Source organism: Zingiber officinale, chromosome 3A (assembly GCF_018446385.1).
Source record: "Zingiber officinale cultivar Zhangliang chromosome 3A, Zo_v1.1, whole genome shotgun sequence".
NCBI lineage: Eukaryota > Viridiplantae > Streptophyta > Magnoliopsida > Zingiberales > Zingiberaceae > Zingiber > Zingiber officinale.
The window spans coordinates 68,368,003-68,379,706 of NC_055990.1; the positions used below are offsets into that span (position 1 = coordinate 68,368,003).

At 34.5% G+C, this 11,704-nt stretch overlaps 1 protein-coding gene across 2 annotated transcripts; it reads left to right on the plus strand.

Annotated features, from left to right (window-relative positions):
• The first annotated feature begins 982 nt into the window (after positions 1-982).
• On the plus strand, positions 983-5,494 carry LOC122051973 (deSI-like protein At4g17486). Of its 2 annotated transcripts, none has more exons than XM_042613338.1 (4): positions 983-1,401; positions 2,119-2,406; positions 2,488-2,568; positions 5,169-5,494. In XM_042613338.1, exons 1-4 carry the CDS (start codon positions 1,227-1,229, stop codon positions 5,306-5,308), a joined length of 684 nt encoding a protein of 227 aa, XP_042469272.1. In that variant the 5' UTR covers positions 983-1,226; the 3' UTR covers positions 5,309-5,494. The 2 variants fall into 2 exon arrangements, with proteins under 2 accessions (XP_042469272.1, XP_042469273.1); XM_042613339.1 differs by having other exon boundaries at positions 986-1,389.
• Positions 5,495-11,704: the final 6,210 nt, after the last annotated feature.

Sequence of the window (11,704 nt, forward strand, 5' to 3'; positions counted from 1 at the left end):
GCTACCTACTATATCAGTTGAACGTGTATAACCAAGGTCTACGCTGAAATCTAGCATTACAGTGGAGCACCTCGTAAACCGATTAAGTAATGGAGGACATCATATTGCAGGTGTTGTTCTATAATTCTTCCCCATGCATCCATCGACACCATAAATATGATTTTTATAATAACCTTTTGTTACAAAAGTGCACAATATTATTTTACACTACATACCAATTTTATAGTAGCAAATTGATACATACATCACTAAATCTTTATCTGTCTTTTTATATCAATTTTACTCTTGGTTGAAATTTGTCCTTCAATGGCGATGTTCTTCAACGTCGTTGTTCTTGAATGCAGTTGTCCTTTGAAGTCGCCTTTTGAAACTCTTACAACAATACTCCCACTCTAATTACTCTTTTGCAATCCTGCTAAACTACAAGGGGAGGTATGGTAAGCGGAAGAGGTTCGTGATAGTATCGTGTTTATAAGAGTAGGAAGAGGTATAGACGGAGATTGAAGGTGAAAACATGTGCATCTGAACAATAGAAATTATTTTCAAATAAAAATATGGTTATGATGTCTTGAAAAATGGGGTAGGGAAAGGAGAGGTTGGCCAGAGGAATAAAATATGAATTTCACATATTTGATTGTACCTTTGGGTAAATATAAAATTATAGTGTACCTTTGGTAAATTCTATTTTTATTGATCATTAGGATAAATTAAGAAGTATTCATGGTAGACGATTCAGAAGTCCAGCATCCCATAATTATATGTCCCATTTGAAAAAAAATCTTTTTAAATATATCATAATTACGGATTGAATGGTAAACAACTAGATGATAATTTACCCCCTTTAACTGCACCATAATTTCAGAAACAAAATCAAAAGTCATACAAGAGAGAGATTGGAGTTGCCGGTCGATTGGCCAGATCATGGTCTGGTTCGGATTGGATGGTCTGGTTCGTTCTATGCGGATCATCTTTCGTATCAGTTCAGATTTGTCCCAAAAGAAAGGCGATCATTAATCGACAACCCCCAAGATCAACAATGTGGGAAATGGAAATAAAACAAATCTCCCTCTCTCTTTCTCGTGTGGAGAAGTGGAATCCCTGGAGTCTCAACCTCCCCGGTCCCCGGCCGTAGAATAGAGATAGGTGGAGACGCTGGATTGGATGTCGAATTAGGGGATTCTAGGGTTTCTTTTGATCTACCCCGACCCGATTTGTCGGACTCGGACATGGCACCGATCCTGTCGAAATCCACTTCTTCCAGGGGGATGCGCAATGAGCGCGGGGATGGAAACAGCCGGACGTATCTTTATCTGAATGTCTACGATTTGACGCCGGTGAACAAGTACCTCTATTGGTTCGGGCTTGGTGTTTTTCATTCTGGGATCGAAGGTGCTATTATTGGTATTATTAGTTTTCTGATTTTTTGCATTGGTTCCTTGTTGCAATTTGGATATAGGAATTGACATTAAACTTGATTTTCTGTGATGCTATTGTTTCCTGCAATTTTTTCAGGACATTAGCTCCTGTTTAGCATTTTTCTACAAGGATTTTATCTTGTTTGAACCTGGATCTTTATCATGATAACTAAGTGGAATTTGCTTTGGATTAGCTAGATTTGTATTAACAGTGACATATAAAAAACCTTACAGATATTGTGGTTCAGGATAGATCTACTGAATAAGCTTGTTAAGTTAGTGTTTCACCAACACAATGGAATTTTTAATATCAATAACTTGTTAACTTATCCGAATTGTCCTCTATGTTTCGTTCTGAACATTGCACTGGAACAAAAAAGATGGTGTATGTATTATAATTGTTTTTAGCAATATTTTCCTCTGGAAAAGTGACTGATGTTTTCCCAACTCTATTATTTTGTTTACTGCTCTTTATTTGCAAATCAAACACAATCTATCTCTAGGTTGTTAATTTTCTATTGCAAAACCTTACGCCAGTGCGCCACACACTAGTCAAATATTTCAAATATGATCCAGTTCACTTTATATATTTCCACAAGTCAACCTCCATCTTCATATGGCATGATGTTTTTTTTCCTAATTTTCTGCCCATTGTTTCATCTACTATGCTATTACCAACGATTAAGTTCACTTTTGCTTGTAGTTCATGGTATGGAGTATGGATTTGGAGCACATGATTACCCAGCGAGTGGAGTGTTTGAGGTGGAACCAAAAAATTGCCCTGGTTTTGTCTTCAGACGTTCTGTGTGTCTGGGTACTACTGACATGTCCCACTCAGAATTCTGCTCATTCCTTGAAGGTCTTGCTGGAAACTATCATGGTGACACCTACCATTTGATCATCAAAAACTGCAATCATTTCACAGATGAAGTTTGTAGAAGTTTGACAGGAAAATCTATTCCCGGATGGGTGAATAGACTTGCCAGACTAGGTTGGTGTCTTTCTTGAAAAATAACCTTTGGTTCTATGAAAATATGTGGATAATAATTTGCACGCAATTTGGAATTTTCAGGATCATTTTTTAATTGCATTCTCCCTGAGAACATTCGGGTCACAGCAGTTGGACAATTACCAGTTCATCCAGCCTGTTCTGGTGAGTTTGAAAGTCTTCTTACTTTTGTTTAATCTTATATATCTTTTCTATATATTTATGCTCACACTTTAGGGCCTTGATTGGTAGTTACTTGGGGATCAAGTTAAAAGGAAAGGGAAGGGAAAGGACAAAAGAGGAGGGGGGAGAGAAGGGAAAATTTTGGTGAGGTCACAACAATGGAACTTTTGATACTCTTATTGCAATACCTTTAACCAGTCATGCCTAGCTTGTTTATGGTACCTATTGTTTGGGGGGCATATTAGGTGGAGATGGACCATCACTTTGCTTGATAATCTCCTATCACCCTATTGTTGCCACTGCTCAAGCACTCTGTTGCATTTATAACTCAGTCTGAGCACTATCAGCTACAACAATGTAGTGACCAAGCAGACCAACCATGAACTTGACCAGCTTCATTGAGGTAGAAGGTGGAGGAGATGGATCAAACAAACAGCAGACTGATCAATCCTTACTCTTTTCATAGTTTGCTATCCTTAGAAGTACATGGAGGAGGGAGCCGTCCATACCTTATTTTCTCTCTTCTACCATCAAATTTCTTTTCCTTTCTCTGAAAGTAAACAGATCCTTACAAAAATAGAAACTGAAGTTTGCTGTAGATAGATGGAAAGAACATTTTAGTTCTTGATGGTTGGATATTATTGCTTCAACTAAAGAGGAAAGAATAATTGCCTAGATAGATCCTTATCAAAAGAATAAACAGCTGAATAAAAATATGTTATGTAGGAGTTGGTTTTTAGTAATTCTAGAATTTGTTAATGTAGCTGTTATGCATTATCCAGACTAAGTGCCCATCTGGAAGTGTATCTCTTGAAACAAGTTGGGTCTGAATTTTTAATTGTGTTCATTTAGAAACTGAAAATCACAGCACTGAGTAAATCTTAAGGTTATTTGCCATTCTGTTGCTTCCCATTCAATCAAATAGGTAAATGTTTTTTATTACTCTTCCAACTTTGAACTTTTCATTCGACTACCCATTTACATGGTATATCCTTCTATATTCTTTTTGCTCTTTGCTTTCTCAGTTTCAGATAGATCACTATCATTTGTTTATTTCTAAATCAACCTTGCCAATCCATAGCATTATTTTTAGCATAGTTTCTTTCTAGATATCTATTTTTCGACTGCTGTAGGCAAAACTTAACAAGGGATTGGGTTTTAGATTTGAGATTTTGTAACTTTTACATGATTCAAAGTTGGATGTAATTTTATTTTAAACATGCAACTGATTTTCCACCTTCATGCTTGATTTTTTTTTTTTTTTTGTGAGCATGGTTTCTCCATGATCCATTAATATTTTTGTCCACAAAATTCATCAGCACTTTGGGACACTTTCAAAGGATTTTATATCATAGTAGCACTTTGAAACATGCTTGTTTTGTGAACTTGTCATGTGTTGCCCATCATCTTTTGAATCATAAAAGAAGTTATGAATTTATGAATAGAGCAGAACTTGGAATTTATAGTTGTTTTCTACATTTAGATCATTATACCCATGGTGTAAAATACCATACCGTGTCATGTCGATTAGCATGGGCGGAATTTTCCGTTCTGCCCACTAAAAGCATGACTTTGTTAGGTCTCACGACTTCCTCCATTTTACAAATTTAATTTAATTTTTAAATTAATTTTTATGTCATTTGATTCAAATTCTTCTCTTTTGATTTTTTTTTCTTTTCTCCTGCCTTGATCCATTAATTCTTTTTTTTTTCTCCTTCATTGTTATTTTTTTTTCTTTTCATCCGTCCACGAGAGTTAATAGAGAGAGAAAAAAATCCTAGTTAATTTTTTTCCTCTTTCATTCGTCCATAAAAAATAGAAAAAAAAATATCTCTTAAAGGATGGTTAATTTTTTTCCATCCATCTATTTGCGAAGTAAATTAAGAAAAAAAAATACTTCTTTAAGATGGAGGGAATAGATTGTTAGAAAAAATAATATTATATAATTGTTAACCTTATAAAATATACTATTATAATTAAATTATTATATATATAAATTTGATCTAATTTTAAATTGATCAAAATAATTCCAAATTAAATACAATTTAAACCTACTTGATCCTACCATGTTTGCTTGGCGACTTTAACTAATCTTAAATTGACCTTTATTTAATAAGTATCAAACATTTCATGAGAAATATCAAAACTTGAACATAATATTTAATATCCTATAATAATCAAATATTCATAAAAATAATTTTTAATTAATATATTTATACGTAAAAAAGTATTTAAACCGTATTGACATGACATGATATAATTCCAAAACCTTATAAACTAAAACTTCAGTATGCCTTAAAATTTTAAACCTTGATTTTACCATCCATTATTTTAACTAACATGTGTACTGTATAAAAGTTCTACATTAGACTGTTGTACACGAATGGATGTTCTGCATATAGACTGTTATACCATCAATTTACAAATGTTCCTTTTAATTTTCTAATTGTTTAGGAAGCATGGAATTTCTTCAGGAGTTATGATGTTTGTTGTTAATATAGGACAATAAAGAAGATTTCTAGTTAATTTGATTTCTCTCATCTCATCTGATTTGATCGAGTTATCACAATTCTTAAAAACAGAAGATGGATCCGATTCATATTCATCAAATGGAGAGGAAACGGATGAAGAAGATTCAGCCCATCAACTTCTGAAGAGATCAAACAATGATTTTGTTGATGCGAGTGACCAACATTTGAGGCTTGCCAGAGATCTCATGTGACTTCTTGTCTGCTTCCTAATTGTTACCGAAAAGTTGGCATTAGCAATATTGTTTCCATTTATCTTCTTTTGTAACTTAACCTTGTAAGCTTTTTGCATGGGGTGTTATAATGCCAATTGTATTCTTCACGATTGTATCTAGCATTGTGCCTACTAGTTTGATGATCATTTCTCAAGTTAACAGGCAGGCCTTATTCTTTACTACAGAACTTATGCACAACGATCTGCTTTCTAGATATTCTTTTTTCTTTTCTAAATTTTGATGTTAAAAAAATTGTCTGAACTTTAAATCTGTGTTGTCTCTAACTTGTATACTCGTTTAGGATGGTTACAAATACCTTTACTCTCTGTTAATAAGTTGGCAATGATTTTAATTTTTATGGACTCACTCGCGATCATTGAATGACTAAGGCTCAATGGATGTGTAGGTCTATGATTGCTTGCATGGAGCATGGGCAATACTTTCAGGAAATAATAGAACTTGACAAAAATTTGAGTTCATTTCACCTTTTTAAAAGGTTTTGACAGAAATACAATTGGATGTTTGCCTTCATTGTCTTCCCATTCAGTGCCCCCATCAATATTGGTTACCCTTATTCTTAGACATTTAAAATAAATCACTCCTAATATGTCTAGCCTTTCATCACTTCTGTAAGTCATATCAATTGGAGAAATGCAATAGCTGTTTACTTCTTAATGGTGTTCATAGATGTTTTTGGTTAGTTTCATTCGCATGCATAAGTCAAGGTTACGTTAATTTCATTCTTTGATTATGTATTTATTGACAACATATTTCTTAAATGAGTGTTTTGATTTCTATATGGAGATCTAAATTTAGTTTTGTATGCTTAATAAATCCTTTGTAGTGATAATGCTAATGAGCATTACATAGTTTTCAATTATATCTGTTGAGCCTTGTATTCTTCACCAATTATTCCCTCACCTCCATAAAAGAATAGTTGAGTGGAAAGGGAGATGGATTATTATTATTATTATTATTATTATTATTATTATTATTATTATTTATAATTAAGGTATACAGTGTTTCAAAGCTATTAAGATAAATCGAGAAACGGAGACCCATTCAAGTAGCTAGAGTTAGCATACCACTGGAAAAAAAATCTCTACAATACGTTATAAGTTAAGATTCAACCTTTAAATACTTGATTAACTATTTAAAAGACCTGCATCATTGTCCAAGATGGATATGGACTATACTTCTATATATACATGTTTGATTGTACTTTGTCCGACTAGTTTCTTTTAGATAAAATTGTTTCTTTACTCTTTCATCTCCAAAAGGTTATTAGTGCTGCTCCTTTAAATCACATCATTTTTTATCACCATTGAAATGTTCTTTGAATTAACTTCATTTCTTTTACTCTTCACCCTCTTCATTTAGTCAATGTAGAAGATGCTTTGAGTTCCTGTCTAATTATCACATTTTATATCATAGTCAATGTAGAAGATGTTTTGAGTTCCTGTCTAATTATTACATTTTATATCTTATGATACTGCAGCCTCCATTATCGATGAATTGTCTCTTTAGGTGTAAAGTTGTAATTGAGTATACTTCAACACTTTCTTAAAATTCTTCCTTTTGCTAGTGCAAATCATGCTTTTGATTTGGACGTCCCTATTGCTTGCATGTGCGCTGCTTCATAACAATAACAAGATAAAACACTAGTATACAAGTAGAAAAAAATCACTGAGTTGAAGTAATCTCTCATATCACTTCTTAATTAGAAAGTCAAATCCTTTTTATCAGACAATATTATCATAATTAACAATAGTTTCATCAGGACCACAAGACATTTTCAAGGCTATAAGTTTAGTCACATGAAGTTTTGATATAGAGGTTGCTCATTTCCAAGAAGACATCTACATCTTAAGGGAAGCATGCACTTGATACGCTTGAGGAGACTACTATACGTGTTGAACAATCCGTAAGTGCATGAAATAGTCGCTAAGTAATAAAAGATATCGATCTTTAGGGACTGGTGAGTAAACTATCGAATTGTTGAAGGGTTGTGGACTTAAAGGAGAATGAGAGCTAAAGAGAGAGAGCTAGAGGAAAAGTTGTTGAGGAAGACTAGCTTAGGAAGGTAGTTCTAGGATTTCAATTTTATTATGATGTTCCTTAATATAATATAGGTTGCCAATTCCTTATCCTCTAAGTTTATGCCTCATAGGGAACCTAAGTAAATATCAATACTACCCCATGACGGTCCTATCGGAGTATTTTTTCCATTAGTATTCAATGCTATTAAGTAAGAAGAGTAATGTAAAAAGTCTGGTTTAATGGTTATCCTTTTATCATTTAGGGACCCTCGGTTATATAATCTAAATCACATCAATCATCTCTTAACATGAATTGGAAAAAATCCTTTAAGTACAAATTAGAGTCTTCCTTATATAGATTTAGCCTCCATTTTGAACGAATCCCCGAGATCTCTGGTTTAATAGTTACGAGGTATCACTAAGGACCCTCGGTCATACAATCTCAAGTATTCCTACTACGTGGTGACTAATCCATAGATCTGTTCAATTAAACAACATGCATTAGCAATAAAGATTCACACATACATTCAATCAAATAATAACCAAGCATAAACATGCCATTGAAACAAGGAAAGGGCATATCCAAAGAGTTTTATATCAATTCACATTGTAACTACTCCCTTAGTCCTAAAACTAGGAGAATCTACTCCATAAACAAAGGAATAAGACTCGAAGACATTAAAGAAATCATTCTACAACCAAATCAAGGAGAAAGGAAGAGAAGCGCTTAGCTAAGATGAGAATGGAGTTTGTAAGATCCAATCCTTCACTTGGGAGGAGAGTGGATGGTGGAAATGACTTCGGATCATCCAAAAACTCCCAGAAACGATGATGGCTAAGATGGTTTTCTCCTAAAGGAGAAAACTTCCTCCCTAAGAAAAGTGGAGGAGTTCTCCTTATATAGGGTCAGTATTGTTGATAATTCTAAATGCATGAATAAAACGAATTAAAAGCATAAATAGTAAATGCTTACAGCAATCTTCTGCAGATCTGCAATCGACGACGGTAAGACTCGCTGTCGGAAGAACGATCACAAGATTGGAAAGCTCTTCGCAATTCCATGAACCAAATCTCACCGCCTCAAATGTTCTTCCCTCTCTTTCTTTTTCCACCGTCGTGTGAAAAACTCTTCCTCTTTTTCTCACCTCACCTTACGAATGAACCTTGGACGCACCCCTTATAAAGGGAAATAACCCAGGGGTATAATGGACTTTTCCATTAAGAGTAGTGGGGAACGTGTGCATGTTCCCATGTTCCCATTCCTCCCACTCATCCAAGGTAAGTCACTAAGACTAGTTCATTCAGGTAAGTCATAAAGACTAATTAGTCATAAAGACTTAATAAGTCACATAGACTATTTGAGAATTTGGTCACAAAGACCTAATAAATCACATAGACTATTTGTGAGTTTGGTTACAAAGACCTAATAAGTCACATAGACTATTTGAGAGTTTGGTCACAAAGACCATATTAGAACATCCAATCCATACTTAGAGAAAATGGTTCGTATGACAGCAAGCACATTGAGCGATAGTTGCTAAGAAGATTGTTACACCTTACATAGCCGCTTTCTGAGCAATCAATGCTAACAAAGTTGTTACACTTTACTTAGCCACTCAAATAAATTAGAGACACACTCTGCATGACACATAACCTCTTTCCTGGTAAAACATAGCCTTTATCCAGGATCCATCCAATCTCCCAGTGGCACATAGCCATTATCTTGGAGATATCCATGTCTTGCTATTTACCCAGATTAAATAATATTCATTTACATCAATATGAATATCTTTAATCTCTTATAATGACCATTATGTCAAGAGCATGTTCCATATCCAATATTCATATTCATTTCTATACATAATAGAAATGGATCGACCAGTGAATAACATCTAATGATATAAATATATTTAATTTTCCTTTTTAGCTAAAATCTATTCATACTAATCAGTCGCTTTCCTAGTTATGTTCCATAGACCGAATCATACATAACTATAGGATACATGCTAAAGTAGTAGACAATGATTAGAACTTCAAGTAAATAGCTAAATAGTCACTAAGACAAAAACTTGAGATTAACTTATAATCTTAAAGGTCTCACATAGTAGAGAAACAGGGATCCATTCTCTTACTACCTTTATTGTCACAATAGCATATGTGGTCTGAACCACATATTACGATGTTATTCTCTTTACTAAAAAGAGCGCATTTTTTACTCAAATTTAACATCGTACAAATTTTTATCTAGACATACCTAATGTCTAATCCTGAATTCAACATATGAATTCTAATATGGCTTTCAATAGGTTTAGTAAATGGTAGATTCATTTACTTTGATCATTATTAACACATAAATGATCTCATCTTAACATAATTATCAAGGCGACCTTAACTTATGGATTTGTCTCTAATTTCAGCTATACAAATTATTCCATAAGTAACGATCTTACCTCTATTTATACTTAATAAACAGAGATGATTGTCCATGTGAGTGGACCAATCTAAACCTGCCAACATGCTCACCGAGATCTTATATGAATGTAAAAAATACAACATATACATTGAATAAATTATGACAAATAACACAATCAAATCACAAAGTCTGATTATTATTTTAATATCGTTACATTCTATGAAGTTCCAAAGACTTTACATGTTCTTTAAATGACTCTTTATTCATTGGCTTAGTATAAAGATCTACAAGCATAGCATGTGTAGGGACATACTCAAGAATTACTTTTCTTTTAGCCACAATATCCCTCACAAAATTATATTTAATTTCTATATGCTTGCCTTTGCTGTGATATTTGGGATCCTTGGAAAAAACTATTGTAGCTTGACTGTCACAGTAGACAGTTACTAGACTCCTACTATCCTCAGTAATTTTCAGATGCTTCAGGAACCTTCTCAACTAGACTGCTTCTTGTATAGCCGCTGAATATGCCACATATTCAACTTCCATAGTCAACAAAGCTACACAAGCTTGTTTCTTGCTGTTCCAAGAGATGGCGCCACCATTCAGCAAGAATGCATAGCTTGATGTGGATGTTCTATCATCCAGGTCCCCAACCCAATCTGCATCTGAATAACCTTTCAGACTCATATCTGATCCTTGAAAATAGAGACAATAATCTGCTGCCACCTTTAGATATCCGAATATCCTTTTTACCGCCTTCTAGTGTCTCGGTCCTGGGTTTTGAAGGTGCTGGAATTCCGTTCTGTTTCAATTTCCCTGTACAAAAATTGTACAAGAACAAAACTTTTCCTAGCAACTCGCATGTTCGATTAATCATGTGTTTGATCAATCAAGCAATTTCTTGAATGATCAAAGTACACCTTGATCGAAGTATAAGATCGCTGGCCTCTTGTGTTGGTGTTCCAAAAATGATACAAAGAAAACAAACTAATTATGCAGCAGAATTAAGAACTAGTTGTACCTTTTCTTTGTAGCTAAAGACCTCTTGATTTTCTGCTGTATTCCTCTCCTCTTCTTGGATGTCGTGTAGGCGACAATCTACCAAGACAACACCACCCTCCTCTTCTCGATTTCCAAATCGCTGGCTACAAAAGGAGGCTCTAGGATGGGGTACCTTCTAATCTTCTTCCTCTTCTTCAAGCCGCCGACCACCAATGGATTGCTAGGAAGGGGTGTCAGTCCTAGCTAGGAGGGGCGTCGACCCTCAAGGATGAGGGGAGGGGCGCCGACCATAGCTTGGGAAGAATGGCGCCGACCCTAGGTGGAGGTGAAGGTGGTGCCGATCACCAAGGAGGAAGAGGGGAGGTGAGGGGCGTTGGTTGCTACTAGGAATATCGTACTGGTTCCCCTGTACAAAAATTTTGTACAAGTCCTGGACCTTTCCTAACAACCTATTGTGTTCTTTATAAATTAAATTTAGAATCGCAAACGAAACTTAATATTATTGATTCCAAATTCAACTTATCTGTTCTTAGTGGTTTAGACTTGGATCATAAACGATGCTTAACATTATTGATCCAAATCCACCCATGTTACAAATTCAATTAAATATTAATTTCAGAGATCGACTTCTAGGTTAAACATGGCGAGGCACTAGCTCTTCTTGGCTATGGGAGCATCCACCACTTCGTAGACAAAGCCTTTCAATGAAATTTAATATTTAATTTCCTTATAGTAACCCTAGGTTTAACCAAAAAGAACAATCGAATCACAAGATTGAAAAAACAAAAGAAACACAACTTCGAATCACAAATACAAAAATCTAGAATCACTAGCCTATTGTGTTTGGTATTTCAAAATCCATACAAAGAAAACTAGTATGATGCGGAATAGAATTACAAGTTATACCTTTCTTTGTAA